At 40.2% G+C, this 22631-nt stretch overlaps 1 protein-coding gene across 1 annotated transcript in view; it reads left to right on the forward strand.

Annotated features, from left to right (window-relative positions):
- The first annotated feature begins 17041 nt into the window (after positions 1-17041).
- Positions 17042-22631, forward strand: part of LOC127529315 (uncharacterized) — a 95282-nt gene continuing 89692 nt past the window's right edge. Inside the window, 1 exon segment of the mRNA XM_051932427.1 lies at positions 17042-17233. Coding sequence (XP_051788387.1) covers positions 17042-17233 — 192 coding nt within the window.

Below are 22631 nucleotides of genomic sequence, written 5' to 3' on the forward strand. Positions count from 1 at the left end.
CTTGGCACAAAGTCTCATGTTTAAGGTCCCCATGAGATGCTCCGTGGCCAATCTCTTTAGTCTCGCAGGTCTTTTAAGTGTCTTCTGTGATCTTAACGTGAAGATCACTTCTCAACACCCTACTATTTCTCTGCAGGATTTTTTTTTATAATAGAGAGATATCAACAGACTAATACCTTCTAGGGTGACACCCACCACTCTTTGGTGCCATCTAAAACAAATACCAACATGCTAATACAGTACCTTCAACTACCTTCAAGAGGGTCTGCCACTTGACTACTATGTCGTGTAAAAGTAATTTCACATCAAGAAGGAGCTGACAACACAGAGTGCCACCACAATGAATTGGTTTGACTGTAATATTTTTTGTAAAATTATTTTACATAGGCAAATTTCTCAGAGGGGACACCGCATATCCTTGAGTCCGCCCTGAAGATAGATAGATATTTTATTTAATGGTTAATTTCAGAACAAGCTCTCGGTTCATATCATGAGATTTAGATACTTAATAAAAGAATATAATCATGGGTACAAATAAAGTGGCATGTCTTGTTTACCAAAATTGACTAAATGGTTTAACAATCTCAGAACAGAGACACTGTAGGTTTGGATCGCAACAAGTCAGTTGAGATGGTTCGGGCATGCATCAAAAATAACTTCAGGTCCAGTTGGGGGAATACCAGACACTGAAAATTTGGAGAGATGCTTGAGCTGATCCAGGATATGCAAAGTGATTGTGTCTGCTGTCTGGCCATGGAGCTTTTGTGGAAGCATAGACTGTGGCTAAAGAAAAGGAAGTCTGTCCTGGTTCATACTTAATGCTGTGGTCCTCACTTAGAAATGAAGTAGATAAGATAATGTAAGATGAAAATTTCAAAAGCACTGCCACAAACTGTTAGAGTGTCCTACACCTAACCTGTACTGCACCAAGCTGCCTGCTGAAATTATCACCATAATTGGAAATGTCATTAATAGGATGATGACCTGGCAATCACTTTAAGCAAACAGCACATATCTTTTCATACTATTGAACGATCAGTTATAAGTAATCTCAATGCCACAGCTTTAAAAGCAATAATAGTTATTTTTATTGCAGGATTCTTTAGCAGACTGTTGTCTGTTGATGACATCTCATCTTTGGCCTTTTGCTGCCGGTAGTGTCAGGGGTGATTAGTCGGTTCAATATATACCTTCTTCACAAGGCTTTACTTCTTTACTTCTACTTCACAGGTGAAATGCAGTGCAGCTACAAAGTTATAACCTTTTTTGTGCCTCAGATTTAGTCTTTCAAGGGTTGCCATAGTAACCTATGAGCAAGCTGAGAAAATAAGCAGGCCTGACTCAGTGCTCAGTTAGACATAGGCCTTATGTAATCACTTACAAGCTTGATAAGACAAGGATTTTAACAGGATTACAAGAGCATCTTTAAAGAGAAATAATCGTATTTATGTAGCTAACAGGCTAATAGATTAATAAAACCCCATATCTGTTTATTATTACACTACTCTTTATTTAGCATTTCTTATACAAAATGTGCAGGAATGGCACTGTTGGACAGAGTGCAGCTTGGCTGGGTCTACAATTCAGAGCACTCATCAGCAAGGCCACTAGATTTCTAATGTCCAGATTGTCCTTTCCTCTTAATAAGCCTGCACAATAACCTAATATGTCATTTTATCACTATTTAGACAGTATAGATATGAATGGTGCCAGTTGTGGGTTGATTTTCTATTTGTGGTCTGATCATTTAATGTGGAGTAGTTTTACCTACATTAAAATTTAAATGTTGTCTGAATAATCAGGATATGGAAATATTCTGATAATTTTTTTTATTATTAGCATTGGCAGTGCTGCTGCTGTGCAGTAAGGAGACCAGGGTTCATGTCCTACGATCTCACTGCATGGAGTTTGCATGTTCCCCCCATGTCAGCGTGGGTTTCTCCTGGGTGCTCCAGTTTCCTCTCACTGTCCAAAGACATGCTGATTAGGTGAACTGGTGAAGCTGCATAGGCTCTAGAATGTGAATAGTGGCTGACTCTGTGTGTGTGTGTGTGTGTTCACCCCGCAGTGGACAGGCACCCTGTTCCTGCCTTGTTCCCTTTGCTAGCTGGGATAGGCTCCAGCACGCTCTGCAACCCTGGTCTGGATTAAGTGGGTCTGAAAATGGCAATTTTTATTTGGAAAAAAAAAACTAAATTTACAAATCTACTGTACTCCATAATATCTTTTACCTTAACTACTTTGTTAAATACATTTTCATTAGTTTCTTCCATATTTGTCAATTCCTCTCTGTATGAGATAATTTGCTTTATTGTTCAGTTGGAAGAATTGAAGACAGGACGTGTGGCCAATAAATGAGAGGAAGCGGCGAGCCTTCATTTCAAAAGGTCATTTCCATGTGTACACATTTCCTCTTCTTGCAATACTATCAAATTCTGAAGTATTTATTGTTTTCCAATGCCTCAATGGAACAAGGTCCAGGGCAAGGAGAGGCAACTGCTTGTCTAGAAAGTGGTGAGAGCAACAATGAACGAGGAAAGAACCAACAGGATGGCAGGCATGAGGCAACAGGGAGCTTGAATGAGACTGGATGGACATCTAGCGAGCAGACAACCCAGCGCATTAAATTCCTAATCCAAGCTGTACATGGCATCATACCTAGGCCTGCAAACCTCCAGCTGTGGGACAAGGCTGATATGCATTTCTGCCCACTCTTCTCTGTGAGAGGAACACTCAAACGCATCCTGATTAACTGTCCAAAGGCCCTAGGGCAGGGTCGCTACTGGTGGTGCCATGACCATGTGCTGAGGACAGTTGCCAAGAGTGTCTTCTCAGCCATAACAATTAGCAGGCCCCACTGTCCCCACCAGGAAGCAGATAACATTCGTCAAGGCTGGACAGCAACTGGAACCGCAACCTTGAACTGCTGCAGGTCTACTTTCCACTGCACAAGACTGGCAGATAATGATGGATCTGGGCAAGCAACTTAAGTTTCGGGCACACCTTGCACCAACAAAATTGCAGACATTGTCATTCTGTCAGAGGACTGAAAACAGCTTGCCCAGATAGAACTGACTGTACCCTGGGAAGATGTAGAAAGGGCTTTTGAGAGGAAGCTGGCCAAATACTAGGGGGGCTTCTGGAGAATTTCTGGAGAAAGGGGTGGTGAGCACACTGCCATCCAGGTGGCTGTGGATTAAGATGGGTGAGATGTAGCTTAATGCTGGGTCACCTGGGCAAGGGAGCATGATGTTGTGAGACCCGAAACACCCTATGAATCCAGGAGACATCACTGATGATGCATCCCAACACACTATTTTAGCATGTGTTTTGCTCATTGTGAGCACAATGTGTGAATTATGTGATGTGTAATGTGAGGTTTTTTCATGGATGTTTTTAAATTGTTAGCTGTGGTCCAGTGGTGATCTCCATAGACCCCTATTCTATCAGAAGGTTTCTTATAACCATTCTCCATGAAAACATGAGATACAAAAAATTCTCAGCCACCACTACAAACCACATATTAGAAATATACATTTTTAATGGAATATCCCTTTTAGTCAAACCCAAAACTTGTAGTTATATACAAATCTACATTATTCTGCGGAGGACACTACAGCAACAATTCTGAATTTACTGTTTGAGCAGGGCCAAAAAAGCTTAATACAATTAAGTATTAACATTTCTTTGATAAACTGATGAATTCTGTTTGGACTCTATTTTGGTGGGTGGACAAAACACACAAAGTGAGTGTTAATGGTTCTTTTTCTTAAGTCTTAAATTATCCACTGGACTGGTGTCTGACATCTCTTCTGCATCTCTTGTATAGAAATAACTGCAGGAGTTCACACAAGAACAGACATCCTGAAATTTACAGATGACTCTATCCTTGTGAGCCTTCTACAAATTGAGGAGGACAGCCATGAAAGTGGTTTTGATGAGTTTGTTGAATTGTGTGATCATTCCTTTTTATTCCTAAATGTCTCTAGGATAAATGATATGGCTGTAGGTTTTAGTTGCTCTCCTGCTCCCACTATACTGTATCAACATTAATAAAACTATGGAAATGGTGGAGCAGTACAAATATTTCACACAAAACAAATTTGCAAAGATGGGCAGACATGACTGTTCTTTCTTAGGAAACTCAATTGTTTTTTTTTTTTTGTGGACAAATCTATGATGACACTTTTTAAATAAATCTTTTATTAAATCCGTTGTTTCATTTACTTTTATATACTGTTAAAGTTTTAAGTGTTTTTGTAAAGTTTTTAGTTTTAAGAATATGAACTTTCATAATAACTTTGTAAAAATCAGCAGTACAATATTGGCTTGCAGCAGACCTCAGTCCCTGAGCTGTATCACAAACAGGTTAGAAAGAAGGCCAACTCCATTTTGTTAGACAGCAGCCGTCCTCTGTTCTCTAAACTTCAGCTGCTGCTGTCTGGCTGCAGATTTAGGCATCTGATGGTAAATGGCAACAGAGTGAAGAACTATTTAATTACCAGAGCTATGCACGTTGAATTTTGTTAATTGTAGGGATGTTGCTAAATTCTGAATTATTATTTTGTGCACTGTTAAAGGTAATTATTGATCTTGTTACTAATTTGACAAAGTCTGCTTATGATAGCTCTAGCTGTCAGCTGGTGTGTCTTTGGTTATTTTCTTATAGCTGTATAACAATGTCTTATGTTTTGTACTTCGTGCTACAAACACATTTCCCTCATTTTCCCTCATTTACCTAACCTTTTATCATTTTTACCACTAGATGGCTCTCAGCAAACCAAGAAGCCTATTTTTAACACAAGCAGGCTTGTATTTTAAACGTTTTCACTTCAGGGCTATATTTTTTTCCAGCAGAAATATATAAATCAACCTCCCCAACAGAATTTGTGTCTTCTTGAAGATGTCAATAACACTGATTATTCTCTGCACTTTTACATTTTTATAATCCTGGAGAGGATATGCCTGGAAGGTATGGTGTGCATCCATCACAGATGACATCGCTTGGTGATGTCACAGTTCCTCTATTTCTATTTGCATTTCCGGGTGTTTACACTTTTCTATTATCCTCAGTTCTAAACCCTTTTTCAGTATTTTTTCCCCTGTGCCTCTGGGTTTAGCACAAGGAGATGGAATACATTTTGACAATGTATATAAGCCCTCACAAAATATAAATAAATAAAAGCATGACTTTGACGCCTCACACCTTTCTGATACCATGAATCCAAACCATTTAAGCCCACTAAATATTTATATATATATATATATGGTTGAAATAGTTTACTGTCAAATAAATGCAAAGAGTACGCGACACGTGTTTCGCCCTCATTCTGGGCTCATCAGGCGTACACACTCCACTGCACTCCCTCTCGGGAATCGAACCTTGGACGTCAGCGCCAGAGGCGATGCCCCTCTACCCATACAATCAGATTGTGACACAGACTACGAATGCCGTGAATGTAATTACCCTGATCTACATGCTGTCAAATAAACGAACCACACGCCGTGGCGCAACGTTAGGGGCATCGCCTCTGGTGCTGACGTCCGAGGTTCGATTCCCGAGAGGGAGTGCAGTGGAGTGTGTACGCCTGATGAGCCCAGAATGAGGGCGAAACACGTGTCACGTACTCTTTGCATTTATTTGACAGTAAACTATTTCAACCATTCTATGATCTGCTCCTCACAAACTGAGGGCACCGTGGCGGATGTTAGCAGATTGCTGGCCAACCACAAGCGTTACCTGGTAGGTAACCACCCATACAATCAGATTGTGACACAGACTACGAATGCCGTGAATATATATATATATATATATACAGTCATATGAAAAAGTTTGGGAACCCCTCTTAATTCTTTGGATTTTTGTTTATCATTGGCTGAGCTTTCAAAGTAGCAACTTCCTTTTTATATATGACATGCCTTATGGAAACAGTAGTATTTCAGCAGTGACATTAAGTTTATTGGATTAACAGAAAATATGCAATATGCATCATAACAAAATTAGACAGGTGCATAAATTTGGGCACCCCAATAGAGATATTACATCAATACTTAGTTGAGCCTCCTTTTGCAAATATAACAACCTCTAGACGCCTCCTATAGCCTTTGATGAGTGTCTGGATTCTGGATGGAGGTATTTTTGACCATTCTTCCATACAAAATCTCTCCAGCTCAGTTAAATTTGATGGCTGCCGAGCATGGACAGCCTGCTTCAAATCATGTTTCGCGTACTCTTTGCATTATTTGACAGTAAAACTATTTTCAACCATTCTATGATCTGCTTCTCGCAACTGAAATAGGGCAACGTGGCAGATGTTAGCCGACTTGCTGACCAACCACAAGCGTTACCTGGTAGGTAACCACCCATAAAATCAGATTGTGATTCAGACTACGAATGCCATGAATATATATATATATATATATATAGTAAGAATGAAACAAAACAAAGATAAAGAGAGACAAAGATAACTGGCAGGTGATTTGACCAAATGAGACAAAAAAATGGCAGCATCAGCTCATCATACTCCCTGTTCATTTTTTCATATTTGTCACCATTACACAGGCACTCTAAATCTTTGTGCTGCCTAACTCTCATTATACAAAGCTCTACTACTGGATTTTCATTCTCTTATTTCAATAATTAACATAAAACTCTTGTACAATAATTAGGCTACCATACGTATCCAGTCAGTGAGATGGCTTGACCTATACTAGGCTATGTTATGAATTAATGATCATAATAAGATGAAGTAAAAGCCAATCAAAAGTTTGTATAAATTTAGTAAGGGATACATCATGTACATGAGTGGGTGAAGCTTCTATTGTTAACATGATGGCAAAAATACAACATTCACAAGGAAACAAAAAGATGCTGACATATCTTCTGAAACAGTTTTTTTCTTTTAAAGTTCTCTTCTGCTATAGTTTTTTTTTTTCTTTTATCTTATCATAGTCCATCTTTTAGTTAGTTTTGTTTGTGACAGGAATTCCAATGAAACTAAAGCGAAGTCCTTCCATACTGGTACAAATCATTATATCCTCTGAGAGAAAATAGATGTGACCTTAATAAACAAATGAATATCCCTAACTGGCACGTGTTAAAAGCACCCACCATAAGATGCTGGAGAGGGGTTAATTGGGAGCTCAAGTGGACCTCCTGTCCTTTTGTACTACATTTTCCCATCGGTCCTTTCCTTTTACCATTAGTGTCTTTTTGTGAGGCTCCCATTTGCAGCGTGGCTCTGCTCCATATTACAAGAAGTTTGTGGCATCAGCTCATCTTTCACAGAAGACAGTGGATTTGCTTGTGGTTTGGATTACAGTCAGCCATCCCAACCAGCAAAAATGAATTTAGCTGCAGCTCTCATTGCTTTCCCTGACTAGAATATCAAACCATTTTCTGTCCTCTATGCATTTTTAGTGTTGGCTTACACGAGGATTATTTGGAAAAGATATTTCCTGTGCTCAAGTTTATTGATTTTTTTTTCTTGCCAATAGTACTTTGCTTTATTGTGATTTACTTGAATTTGTCAGCCCACATGTTTTCATTTTCTATTAAATTATTTTTGTGGAACACATTATGGCTAAAATACTGGACAGTCTGATCTTATAGTGTAGAGCCTCCTTAAGGATGAGAGCTGTGCTTCAATGCATTTCTTTTTTAACAGCAAAAATGTTTAACTCATTCAGTAAGAGATGTGTTTAATATGACAGATGTGAGTCTCCTTTTTTTAGTGTTCTCTTTCACATTATCATTCACTCATCCTCCATTATTAGACCACCATAATGCAGTTCATGCTTGCTTGTATAGATCCTGACAGCACTGGAAAGAGGAAAGGAATTAGAACTGAACTGGATGCCAGTCCATTGCAAGGTACACTCAGGCACCAAGACCTGCAGCTGAGGCAGAAACCTTGACAATCTTGAAGATGTTTCTAGGTGAGATATTGGGACAGTTTAACTGTTAGCTAAACAAATGACCCTGATGGACTGAATGGTCTCCTCTCGTCTGTCAAATTTCTTATATTCTTAATTGTGTATTTTATTACTTGAAGCTTTAATTGACGCCGACAGGACACATAATACATTACGTTCATGATATTACAGCTCTCTGAACAATTTAAATACTAAGATGTATTCTTGATATCATTTTCATGATGATAGGAATTAAAGCATGTATTAAACATGGGGGCAAGGTGGCACAGTTTTAGCAATAAGCTGTCCCCTTGTCCAGAGATTATTCCTGCCTCCTGGAAGATACTTGCCGCGTAGCATGCGACCCTCAATAAAATAATTTAATGCATCAGTACTGTCTCTTTCAAACTTACTAACCCCCAATTCCGGTCATTCCTTTTCTTTCTCTACGTAACCAATTGCCACACAATCAGCTCTTTAATAAATGTCAAGCCATCTGTAAGCTTAGAACACTGATTCTTCAAAACCTTTAAGAACATTGAAATATCTTCGTTGTACATGTTTAATTATTCCATCCATCTATCCATCCAGGGTTGTGCAAGTCCTAGCAAGCATACAGCGTGAGGCACGAACAATCCCTGAATGGGGTGCCAGTTCATCGCTACCGCTGTCCACTGTGTCCACACCTTTAATTATTAACAATATACATTATTTAAATGAAGTTAAAAATTTATCTGTATAATGTAATATATATACTTTACTGCATTTCATCTTAAAAAGGATATCAAGAGTTCCAAGAAGATAGCACTTGGAAATCTAAATCGACTTAGAAACCAGTCATCATCATCTGTAAATACACGCTGTCTTCTATTGAATTGAATTGAATTCCTTTATTGTTATTGTATGGTACAATGAGATTTAATATGCAAATCCTCCATAAACTTATTTTCCTATAAAATGGTAAAATAACAACAGCAATAATAATAATAATATGATGAAAAAATGAAAAATATACAATATGAAAACATAAGTGACTCAGGTTGTGCAATATTACAACTGGTAATTGTACTTATAAGTACAAGCAGTTCTACTGGGAGCACTTGGACTGATTGACTGACTGACTTTTGGGATGAAACTGTTTTTGAACCGCGAGGTCCCTACAGGAAAGGCTCTGAATCGTTTGCCATATGGGAGAAGTTGAAATAGACTGTGCACATGGCACATGAGGCATTGTGTGCTGTAAAAGTTCTCCAGGGTAGATAGTGTATCCCAATAATTCTCTCCGCTCTTGACACAATTTGCCGTAGAGCTTTCCGATCAGCTGCTGTACAGCTTTGATTCCACACTCAGATACAGTGGGTTAAAATACTCTGAGTGGTGCACTGAGAGTAACAACGCTAAAGCAGCTTTGGTATTTGGAATAGTTTGGCCATTCTATGCACCATTATATGGTTACAGATTGATTACAATCAGATGCCTTAAACTAAAAAATGATATACAGTTCATTTCAGTGTATTTGATAAAGCCGCGTCAGGGATGTGAATCTAAAAAATAAAGGGAAACCACACAGGAACTAGCACTGCTTTGACACTGGGTGCAAAACCGAGCCAAAAACTTGTGTACGCAGTGGTTTGAGCTGGGTGAGAATATGTATGGCTTTACCGCAAGTTTAGTTTTTATACATCACGATATGAGCGTGGAAATGGGCATACACAACATTTTTGTGTGTATGCACCGTTTATACATAAGGCCCCTGGACATCAACACTAAGTGATGAATATCCACAACCCTGGTCTGCAACAGAAGTAAAATCTTGCAGTACTTCTTTATATTTCCTGCTGTGTGCCCCACTTAATGCAAACTATCGTCATTACACTAAAATCCAATTACCCTTCATTCTCTCAGAATATGGAACCAATGTAGGAAGCACTTTAAGACTGAAAAGCTTTTATCTGGTGCACCTGTACATAACAACCACCTTTTTCCACCCTCTTAAACATATACACTGTTCAATGTCTGGAAAATGTCCTAGAGTAAAACACTTAGAGACTTGTACATACTGTAGATAATGTCTTTGCATCCTAAGAACAATTACACTTGAAATACAACTTCTCAACAACACAATTCCTCCTGCCCAATTTTCCTCACCTTCCCACTTGTTTTATCAGTCTTGAAAACTTAGATAGCATCTCTACAATTTATAAAAATATTTTAAAGTCTCTTCCTTTAAAGTCACTAGAGTACTTCGGCAAAGGGGTTTGTTACTCAATATTTCAGAAAAGGAATGGAAGGCATTCATTCATTCAACTTAAAATCTTTTATCAAGTGCATTTATCTCATTTAAAATTGTCCATACTGTTTCCAGGGCAAGATTCAACCTGTGAACATTGCAGTCTAGCTCCAGCCTCACTGGGTCCCATGTTTTGGGCACTCACCAAATTAATATCTTTTTGGACAAAACTCTTTGAATGCCTATCAGTTAGCCATGTTATCACAATCCCTCCTAACCCATTAACAGCTGTTTGGTGGACTCCCAGATGGCCTTAAAGTGTGAGAAGAACAAACAAACTGTCATTTCCTTTACTTCACTACTAGCATGTAGACATACCTTGCTCAAATGGAAGAATCCCACCCCCACCTCTGTTAGGTCAGTGGGTAACCGATATTCTATACTACGTGAAATTGGAAAAAATTGAATTCTCACTTAGAGGATCTGTGCAGAACTTTTTCAATATATGGCAGAATCTAATCAATAACATTTTAGAATTAGCTTCCATTTGGGGAAAAAGATACCCTTCTTTTCTTGCTCTTTTTATAGAGTAGCTGTGGTTGCTGGCTCCTCTCACTTTCTCTTGGGTGGGGGCCAAATTTTGCTTTGATTTGTTAAATGTGTCTTGACTGTATGAAATGTTATCTGTTTCTAATTAAAATCAATAAAATATATACAAAAATAGTACATAATTAAAATATAATAAGCAAAATTAATAGAAACAGCACTAAAACATGAGGAATACTAATTCAAAACTGACAATAAATAGCAATTAAACAGAAAATAAACATTAGACAGGGAATAAACACTTGCTGTAAAATAACAGACTGTCCCTCCAACCACAAATTTTTGCCTGCCCCTAATCTTCCATCTCTTGACCATTTTCAAGTTTCGGCTTATTCTTTCTTTCATTGCAAACAATCTTTCTGGTGCACTCTTTCTGGATTTCTCATCCCTTGTATATACTGCAGTTGTATCCATCTTTAACAGCCTTCTGTACGTGCTGTTAATAAAACTGTTGTTAAATACTGTCAAATGAAACAAATAACAAAAACGAACGAGGGTAGGATTTTCCCAGGATGCCCCATTTAATTTTGTTGTGCAAGTAATGAAAATAAAACAAAGCTCAATTGTGCTAAACAAACAATCGACTCAGTGCTGTCTTAAAAAGGTCTGCTGAGCTCCATCATCCTCAGAAGCTGTTCTGCAATTGAATGGTGATTTCCGTGGGGAACTCTGGTTTATACACCGGTGAATGGCATGGTTTCAGCTGCAAAAGAACTGACCTCAGCAGTCTTCTGGGCTTTTCTCCTCCTCCATTTCTAAGGAGACAGAGAGAACAATGTTTGCATTAGTGTCACACTTAAATCTTTTAATGTATTCACCCAGCACAGACCTGTTAAACACTCCCTGTACCCGCATGTCTGACAATGTACATTCTCTGGAAAGTTTTAAAGGCACTGCCTCCCTACATGACTGTAACACCTTTTCATTTATTAAAATTATTTTAAAGTTAGGAATTACTGCAGGTTATCAATAAAGGCTTATGTTTATTGTTTATTGTATATAATTGAACCGAATGTTGCAATTTTTAAATTTATCAAAAACATGACTATAACTTTGTAACTATAAATATGTCTATAAATTTATTTACTGTGAATGTATTCTTTTTGGCATTGTAGGAAGAGAGGAGAGATTTATCTTGGTTAATTAATTATTGGTCTTGCCTTCGAGCAAGTAATTAAATAACACTCCAAGGCTCCTACTTTATTTATCTTATGTTTCTAGAAGATTCTCTCCAGTCGTTAGACCCATGTCAAGATAACTGAATCACCTTTGTTTTAAGAAACAGAACAAAACACATGGATTATAGAAATGTTATAACTGCATATATACATATATACAGTATATATATTATGACCACTGCGGTGGGCTGGCGCCCTGCTCAGGGTTTGTTTCCTGCCTTGCGCCCTGTGTTGGCTCCCCGTGACCCTGTAGTTAGGATATAGCGGGTTGGATAATGGATGGATGGATGGATATTGTGACCAATTTTGTGCAAATATACAATAGGCGCTGTAAGCTCTGTGAATTCAAACCTGGTGATCATGTTCTGGTTCTGATTCCATCTGACCTGCACAAATTCCTAGCGAAATGGCAGGGCCCTGCCATTATTGAGGAGCATATGGGGCCATTGAATTACAAGGTTAGAATACTGGGCTGGTGAAAACCATTCCAGATTTTACATGTTAATCTCTTGAAGGAGTGGCATGACCTGCAGGGGGTTTACGCTTCCTTGGTGCTGTTTCTCAGACCGATGTTGCCATTGGTGACGATTTGACTGACTCTCAAAAGACAGAGTTGTTAACTTTGATTGAACGGAACACTGATGTTTTTTCAGACTTTTCAGGCTTGACTAACCTACTAAACCGGGTGTTAGGGTACAGATGCGTCCGTTTCAGATCCTGGAAACGCGACAGAATATTGTGCGTAAGGAAGTCAAACAGATGCTGGCATTAGGTGTAAATCGTGAAAGTAAAAGTGACTGGTACAGTCCGGTCATATTAGTCCCGAAACAAGATGGTTTGGTTCGCTTCTGTATCAATTTCAGGCGCTTGAATAAGGTCTCTAAACTTGAGGCTTATCCAATGCCCCGTGTTGACGAGCTGTTGGAAAAACTGGGTCAGGTGACCTATATCTCCACGCTAGATGTCAGGCTGTCCTTGGAAGCTTGAGACAGGCTGGCTTGACAGCTAACCCTAAGAAGTGTAAGTTGGGAATGTCTGAGACTCATTATCTGGGCTATTCAATGGGCAGTGGTTTACTCCGGCCACAATTTAGAAAACTGGAAGAGATGCTTGCTTACCCACGTCCAGAAATGCAGAAACAAGTTCGTGCTTTTCTGGGGCTTGCTGGTTATTATAGAAGATTCATCCCTGACTTTGCAAATAGGGCTGGTCCACTTTCTGATCTTACTAGAGTCAGAAAGAACCGCCCTGTTTTATGGACAGAAGTTTATGAACATTCCTTTTGTGATTTGAAAACTGCTTTGTCTTCTTTTCCAGTTCTGTGGAATCCCGACTTCTCCAAGGATTTTGTTCTACAGACAGACGCAAATGCATTTGGTTTAGGCGCTGTCCAGTCTCAGGTTTTTGATGGGGAAGAGCACCCTATCACTTTTTTGAGTAGAAAATTACTTCCAAGGGAACGCAATTATTCGACTATTGAGAAAGAATGTTTGGTGATTAAATGGGCTGTGGAAGCACTTCGTTATTACTCATGGGGTCGAAATTTGACATTAGTGACTGATCACGCTCCACTTCAATGTTTATACCGTCAGAAAGATACGAGCTGTTGTCTCATGAGATGGTTTTTGAGCTTGCAACCTTACAGTTTTACTGTCAGGCATCGACCTGACTCCTGTCACGCCTATTTGAACCTGGTTTGGAGTATCGTTTAATTCATGAAAATGTGAATAAAGCTTGTAGCAGATGCCACATGTGCTATTATTCCGTGGGCAGTTTGCTGCGTCTTTGGGTGCATTGCAGGGAAGAAGGATGCTGTAAATACACCTTTAAGGGGGAGGTCATAACTCAGTCAGGGCGGTTGGTGTTGAAGACTTAAAAACCGGAAAAGAAAGGGAGAAAGGGAGACATCTTGTGGTGGAGCAAAGAGAAGAAACAAGGTAGCGAGTAAAGTATCTGCTGGAAAAAGTTCTTTTTTGAAGACTCAGCGACACATGGGAGACGCATCTCTGAAGACGGACTAATTTTTCCTTTGATTTCGCTGACGAATACTTGGACCGGTAGGATTAAACTTTGTTGTTATTGGCTCAACGGCCGGCGTATTCTGGTAGGGTTTCTCTTTGCCCTGAACAATAAGGACAGTAAACCCATTTGGACAAACTGGTTTCTCTTATTCATGAACATCGCGCGTTTAAACCAGGAAGGGGGGTTTCGATTGCTATGTATTTGTTTGTTTGTTTTTTTTATATGTAATATATATATGTGTTATTCTTTTGCTTCATCTTTATTTTGTGATATGGCTTGTTGTTAATGCTGAGCTGGGACTTGTGATGAGGGGTCAATAAAAGGATGAGCGTTGGTCATTTTGCCCAATAGATTTTCGATATTGAACTGCTTTACACTAGAAGTTTTCTAATCGTGCAGTAACTTGGGGTTTAGTTGTTCTTCCGGGGCAGTGGTACAAGCTGACAGAGGGGGTGTGAGCTGGGGTGCTGAATGCACTCCTAGAAGACACAGACGCTCCTAAAAAAAACCCTCTTAAAAACGCTGATAGACTACTTTGACATTGCTCCCTTACTTGCTGGGCTCTCTTGCGGCTGCTCTGTCGTATGATATGTTCCTCACCGGTACGCATACTTAAAAGCCTGAACAGCACCTGTCCTTTTTGCTGATTGCTTTGTTTCTCTCTCCCCCAGACATCCTCTGCTCCTGTTGTGGGTCCTGCTCCCGTTGTGCTCCCCTATGATGTTTGCCTATTCTTTTAAATGAGAACTAACTGCATACTGAGCTCATTTTATTTCTGAAAGAGACATGTTTGTTTGAAGTGTTTGAATAAAGTTCCTGTCTCTACAATCTCCTGTGTTTCTGTGCAAATCTGTGACCCAAGTGTGACTCTATATATATACTGTTTACTGGTTATTTAGAAATCTAATTTATCTTAACAAAGATAGATAGTTTTACAACACCAAGTCTTTTTAATTTGATGTCCAATGTTGCGTGGAGTTGTTACTCCTGGTTCAAGTGGAGGATATTTCTTGCATTGGAGTGCACTCTTTCTCTTTTCTGCATGATCCTTGGTTTGTAGTGTTCTGTAATGCTGCTTTCTTAGCTCACTTTCTGCTGTTAGGCCCTTCTCAGCGTCACCTGCAACTTCATAGGGAAAAGCATTTCTCTTTCTGGTTGAAGAATTTAGATGCTGAAGTTCACTTCTTGAAGTAATCACCTGCTTCTCAGCCCTTTCAAACTGATGGCACACAGTTTTGACTTGGCAGACTTGATCTCAGCTTTCTGGCCCACAGACACAAAAGATTGTCAGTTTGAGCTCCCCAAAGAGAGAAGGAGTGACTTATCAGTGTTTCAGTTTCAGAGATGGGTCATTTTAGTAAATGTTCTCAGGACTGACCCTGGGGTAGAGTGCCTGAGGGAATCCCCACAGTTCCCAGAATTCCCCACAGAATCTTGTGAGTGTGCTCAGAGAATGGGTGCAGCAAGTTTTAAGAAGGAATTCTAACCTTTCGTGATTGGAATAAAGTCACATCCAGTTATAAATTCAGGGTCTTCTCATAGATGAGTTATTATGTCTACCCCAGTTGTCATTCATTGAATTGTAGGTCTTTGTTCTTGTTTGAGTACATTTTTCGCCTTCTTACCTAAAGGAGTCTGAAGGGGGGGCTCTGGAAAGATTTCAGTTCAACTCTGATTAACACCCTTGTTATCAGATGAAGTATAGGCAGATCCTGGTACAAGATGATTAGGCAATGCCCTCGTTATCCTAAAACATGCTGTGGACATGAATGAATAGATAGATAGATAGATAGATAGATAGATAGATAGATAGATAGATAGATAGATAGATAGATAGATAGATAGATAGATAGATAGATAGATAGATAGATAGATGCATGCTGGTATACTGTATATGACTGTAGTCCTTTGGCAGTCCTAAATGCTTTCTCCAGCTAAGTGGTTACAGGCTTTCCTGATGGTGTGAGAGGGAAGAAGAACACACAGATTTGCTGCATTTACTGTTGTTTTATTGCCAAGTTTCCATTTGAGATTAAATAATTGCTATTTCCTGTTAATCATTATATTTTTACTGAAAAAACAAATTTGAATAAATATAAACTACACTAAATCTGGGTATTCATAAGAAATGTGATAAGTTCATTAATTAGGTTGAATTGCATAAGAAACAAGAAATTACATCATATATTTGAAATTCTAAAATGTGTGCTTTAATTTAAAAGTTTAAAGTCTAAGTATTCTTCATTGTAATAGAATTTTGTAATTTTTCACTCTGATAGAAGTACATAGATGGCTAGATCCCTAGTAAAGGATCATAAATCAAAATAACATCATATTCATAATCACTGACCTTGAAATAATATAAAACAATACCTCACATGCCTGTATTTGAAATTTGTCACTTTTAATCTCCTGCTAGTAGCTCTTAAAGAGTTTAGATCACAGATAAAATATTATCATATTCTTGATCAGCAGCTTTGAAACAGCATCAAATCACATCCCACATGCCTATATTACGGATCTCCATTTTTCAGAGTTTTGTGAAAAAAAAATAACTTTGACCTCGTGTATCCCATTAGGGGGTGAACCCCTAGGGTCAGTTGATGTAGCATGTATATGGATTATTTTTGCCAAAGATACCTATTGGTTTGTTCTTTATCAAAAATGTGTCATTTCTTGCTCAAAATATGGTCAAAAAATAGCCCTAAATATGAGTGTTTTTCAGGTCTAGGGGGCTTGCATAACTAGACATCAAAATGAGTAAAACAGTTACAGTATATAAAGTATACAGTATATATTAAAACAGCACTAAATAACATTTCATCAGAAGCCATTTAAGTTGTTGTAGATATAAAAAGAATAAATATCAGCAGCCTTCTGCAGTATATCACAAGTCAGTCTATTTACTAGCCTCAGATGAACAGACCCATCCATCCATCCATCTAGTCTTTTTGGTGGGTATCTCAAGCCAATGAATGCACTTTACGTGAACCTTGAACCGGGAGAATGAAACGACAGTCATTCTGCCCACATGAAACTCTGTGCCAGTCACATGTTTCTCCCTGCCTCATCTAGTGAATCATGAATACCAATGCAAGCAAAAGGACAGTCAGATGAGGCCCATCCAAAGCCTACTGGCACTTTAAGCACAGATGAAAATCAGGGGCGTACTGCCAGCTCTACCAGGTGTCTACAGTGCCAAGCTTTGGCTTCTGTGTCGACCTTGGAAAAGACCCCAGGATGGGATCACATGCCAGAAAAAGACAAACAGGCAGGAGGAAAAGTATGTGAGAGAACAAGTTGTAAGTAGGCGGCACAGGGCGGGCATGATGAATACAGGCCAGACGCCTCTGCAGCAGATTATCCTGGCACTTGTATGGGATGGCTAACAGTGGTTGTGCTTATTTTGTTTTTTGGGGAAGTGAAGTTAAATTGTTATACTGCTGTTGTTTGGCACCATAAACCCTGGGTATGGAGCAGTGCCAATAGGAGGCACAATAACTGTAAGGCGGAAAATGAAATCTGATTGAAGAAGGATTTGCACATATTGTGTTGTACACACCTTTTATATTACTAAAGATTTAAAGCCAAATTAGATAGATAGATAGATAGATAGATAGATAGATAGATAGATAGATAGATAGATAGATAGATAGATAGATAGATAGATAGATACTTTATTAATCCCAAAGGGAAATTCACATTCTTCAGCAGCAGCATACTGATACAATAAATATTAAATTAAAGAATGATAACAATGCAGGTGAAAAACAGACAATAACTATGTATAATGTTGAATGTTAACGTTTACGCCCCCGGGTGGAATTAAAGAGTCGCATAGTTTGGGGGAGAAACGATCTCCTCAATCTGTCAGTGGAGCAGGACAGTGACAGCAGTCTGTCGCTGAAGCTGCTCATCTGTCTGGAGATGATACTATTAAGTGGATGCAGTGGATTCTCCATAATTGATAGGAGCCTGCTGAGCGCCCTTCGCTCTGCCACAGATGTTAAACTGTCCAGCTCCATGCCAACAATAGAGCTTGCCTTCCTCACCAGTTTGTCCAGACGTGAGGCGTCTTTCCTCTTAATGCTGCCTCCCCAGCACACCACTGCGTAGAAGAGGGCGCTCGCCACAACTGTCTGATAGAACATCTGCAGCATCTTATTGCAGATGTTGAAGGACGCCAGCCTTCTAAGGTAGTATAACCGGCTCTGTCCTTTCTTGCACAGCGCATCAGTATTGGCAGTCCAGTCTAATTTATCATCCAGCTGCACTCCCAGATATTTATAAGTCTGCACCATCTGCACACAGTCACCTTTGATGATCACTGGGTCTATGAGGGGTCTGGGCCTCCTAAAATCCACTACCAGCTCTTTGGTTTTGCTGGTGTTCAGGTGTAGGTGGTTTGAGTCGCACCATTTAACAAAGTCATTGATTAGGTCCCTACACTCCTCCTCCAGCCCATTCCTGATGCAGCCCACGATAGCAGTGTCATCAGCGAACTTTTGCACATGGCAGGACTCCGAGTTGTATTGGAAGTCCGATGTATATAGGCTGAACAGGACCGGAGAAAGTACAGTCCCCTGTGGCGCTCCTGTGTTGCTGACCACAATGTCAGACGTGCAGTTCCCAAGACGCACATACTGAGGTCTGTCTTTAAGATAGTCCACGATCCATGCCACTAGGTATGAATCTAATCCCATCTCTGTCAGCTTGTCCCTAAGGAGCAGAGGTTGGATGTGTTGAAGGCGCTAGAGAAGTCTAGAAACATAATTCTTACAGCACCACTACCTCTGTCCAAGTGAGAGAGGGGATCGGTGTAGCATATAGATGATGGCATCCTCTGCTCCCACCTTCTCCTGATATGCAAACTGCAGAGGGTCAAGGGCGTGTTGAACCTGTGGCCTAAGGTGGTGAAGCAGCAGCCTCTCCATGGTCTTCATCACATGTGATGTCAGAGCAACAGCCGAAAGTCATTCAGCTCACAAGGACGTGATACCTTTGGGATTGGGGTGATACAAGATGTTTTCCAAAGCCTCGGGACTTTCCCCTGTTCCAGGCTCAGGTTGAAGATGCGCTGTAGAGGGCCCCCCAGCTCCGATGCACAGACCTTCAGCAGTCGTGGCGATACTCCATCTGGACGTGCTGCTTTGCTGGCACGAAGTCTCCTCAGCTCTCTGCTCACTTGCGCTGTTGTAATTATGGGTGGGGATGTCTTTCCTATGCTGGTATCAGCAGAAGGATGTGTGGAGGGTGCAGTACTCCGAGGTGAGAGTGAGAGTGGGTTAGGGTGGTCAAACCTGTTAAAGAAGTTGTTCATTTGGTTTGCTCTCTTCACGTCTCTCTCAATGGTGGTACCCCGCTTCGAGCTGCAGCCAGTGATGATCTTCATCCCATCCCACACTTCCTTCATGCTGTTATTCTGCAATTTCTGCTCCAGCTTTCTCCTGTACTGCTCCTTCGCCGCCCTGAGCTGGACTCGGAGTTCCTTCTGCACGCGCTTGAGCTCATGCTGATCACCGTTTTTAAAAGCCCTTTTCTTCTGGTTCAAAAGGCCCTTGATGTCACTTGTAATCCATGGCTTGTTGTTAGCATAGCAGCGTACAGTTCTTACTGGAACTACAATGTCCATACAGAAGTTGATGTAGTCAGTAGTGCAGTCAACAACTTCCTCAATGTTCTCATTATGAGATCCCTGCAGGATATCCCAGTCTGTAGTCCCAAAAAGTTCTCTCAGAGTATTCTCAGCCTCCGGGGTCCACTTCCTGAATGATCGTGTGGTTACAGGTAGGACTCTCACTTTTGGTTTATAGTGAGGCTGAAGCAGAACCAGGTTATGATCTGCTTTCCCAAGCACAGGCAGCGGGGTGGCGCTGTATGCGTCTTCAACGTTTGCATACAGTAAATCAATAGTCTTATTTCCCCGGGTGTTACAGTCCACATACTGGGAGAAGGCAGGTAATGTTTTGTCCAGCGTCACATGGTTAAAGTCTCCAACGATTAGCACAAGCGCCTCAGGGTGCTGCGTTTGTAACTTAGCAACAGCAGAATGGATGATGTCACTCGCTGACTCCTCGTCGCCCGAGGAGGTATGTACACGATGACAACAATGACGTGTCCAAACTCTCTGGGCAAGTAGTAGGGACGTAAACTTACGGCCAACAGTTAGATATCCCTGCAGCAAGTGGAGATTTTGACGTTAATGTGTCCAGAGTTACACCACCGTGTATTAACATAGAGAGCGAGTCCTCCTCCTTTGTGCTTCCCACAGGTACTTGCATCTCTGTCCACTCTAACTGTGCTAAACCCGGGTAGCTCCACGTTGGCATCTGGGATGATGTTATTTAGCCAGGTTTCGCAAAAACACAACAAACTGCATTCTCTGTAGGTCCTGACATTTTTCACCAGCGCAGCCAGTTCGTCGATCTTATTTGAGATTGAGTTTACATTCCCCAGAATCACAGAAGGCACCGAAGGCTTGAAACGCCACTTTCTCGCAAGCCGCTTCATTTTTAGCTTAGTGCCGGCTCTGCTGCCACGATACTGCCTTATTACCTCGTCAGGTAAATATGGAACCACACCGGCACTGGCATTTGTTCTCAGCGCTCGAAGTTGAGTACTTGAATAGGCGAGTCTCAGCGTGTAAAAATCCAAGCCCACGTTGTAAAAGTAAGTGTGTCCAGGGAACGAATCCACATAAAATAAAGTAATAGGAGTGATCAATAAATAAAAATAGAAAAATAAAAGTAGAAAAGTACACATACATATACAGTCATACACGGAGCTGCTGAAAAGGCTGCCACTCACGGCGGCGCCGGATGTTAAAAAATATTACCTCCACAAGCCTACATGCACAAATGGGTTCAAAAACAAGTAGACTAGATGTTAGGTTACACATTTTAAATGAGTGATTTGCTGAACAAGATGAGGGACCACCTGGCCGTACTGCATACAGCAACCACAGTTGTCCTAAATCCAATGAAAGTGAATCTCACTGAGATTAGGAGACTCTTTTTGGCCCAATTTGCGCCTACATTAGCTTTTTCTTAATGAACGCTATGGATGATGGCCATAACTTATTGGAATATTGCAACAGACAAGCAATGATTTATAAAAGCCGGAGAGAAGTCAGGCTGAGTTAGCAAAACTGCATCATTTCATCGCTTCATTTATTTCCTCTGCAAGTCAGAAATCTTTGAAATATCCATTGCTCTTTGAAAGCCATCTAAGCACTTAAGAGGAATTAATTTTAGCCAGCTGTCTCAGAAGGTGTGAATCCATTGCATTACCTGTCATCCTGTCACGGCAGGCAAATAAGAGAGATGCCAAAAGAAAGAGTGGCAAAAGCCCACATGGGAAAGGAGGCGGCATTTGGACTGTACTGGCCACTTTACGACAGAACTCAAAGCAGACGCTCTGCTACTGAGCATAAAAGGGCCATCAATCTCAACTCCCTGGAGTTTCATTAGGTGCCTTAAGGGATTAAAGTACTTATCAGGATGATTTTTCTAGTAATTTTATTTACCCTTCCATTTTGTAACTCTTTCAATATCATTCAGGTTCACAGGAGCTGAAGTCTGCCCTAGGAGAGTTAGAAGCAAGGCAGGAAAAAAAATCTGGGTAGGGATGCAATGTTAAAATAATAAGTAAATAAATAATAAAGTCCAAATAATATGTGAAGAGTAATTAAAAAATAGAGCCACTTTGTACTTTTTTAGTGCAGCCATTCCACCTACACTTCAGAACAGGTAATCCAAATGAAGCTAAGCATGTTTGGGCCCAGCCAGTACTTGGAAGGGATGCCAACCAGGAAAGCTTTGGTTGCTGTTGGAAGAGGTGTTGGTAAATCCAGCAAGGGGTGCTTAACTTGTGGTCCGTTTGTGGATCCCAGTGCCACAGGGAAGTGACGGAAAAATTTGGTGGCTATCAAAGATCCCTTGGTATATTTAAAAAAAACCAATAGGCTGCACCCGATGCTCTTAAGAATTTGCCTACCATGACCCTGTTGCTTCTGGCCACAGTACTTTACAAGATGAAGAAGGAAATAATATAAAAATAAAATTAGGCAATACTAATTAACAAAGAGTAAAGTAAGGTCTAATTGCCAGGGAGAACAGAAAAAAACAAAAAAAAAACTCCAGACGGCTGGAGAAAAAAAAATCTGCAGGGGTTCCAAGGCCACGAGATCACCCAGCTCCCTCTAGGCATTCTGCATCATAAATGATCTCAATCAGTCCTCATGGTTTTCAGGGTTCATGTGGAAGAATTTGATGATGATGGCCATGTGGACCTGTGGCCTTCAATCCATCATTGTAGGCACTGCGCGGTGTTTTCAGGAGGTGGTGGCGCAGATCAACAATATGGAAAAGTGTAAAAAGAACAGCAGAGAAAGTAGGGGTTAGTACAGATTTTGGAGCCATAAAAAGAGATAATTAAATACATATACAGAATATCAGGGTTACAGGGAAGTTTTTGCACTTTGTGAATTTAATCCTTTATTTTACTTTATGAGCTTTGCTTAACCTACAATGTGTTTTAATTTAACATCGTTTTAGTAATACAGTAGTTGATCAAGTGATAAATGCTGCTGCTTCAAAGATCCAGTGTCCTGCGTTCAAATCCCTCACCTGGTTATTGTGCTTGTACTGTTTGCATGTTCTCCTCAGATACTGTGAGTTTTC

This window comes from Erpetoichthys calabaricus, chromosome 10 (assembly GCF_900747795.2).
Source record: "Erpetoichthys calabaricus chromosome 10, fErpCal1.3, whole genome shotgun sequence".
NCBI classification, from domain to species: domain Eukaryota; kingdom Metazoa; phylum Chordata; class Cladistia; order Polypteriformes; family Polypteridae; genus Erpetoichthys; species Erpetoichthys calabaricus.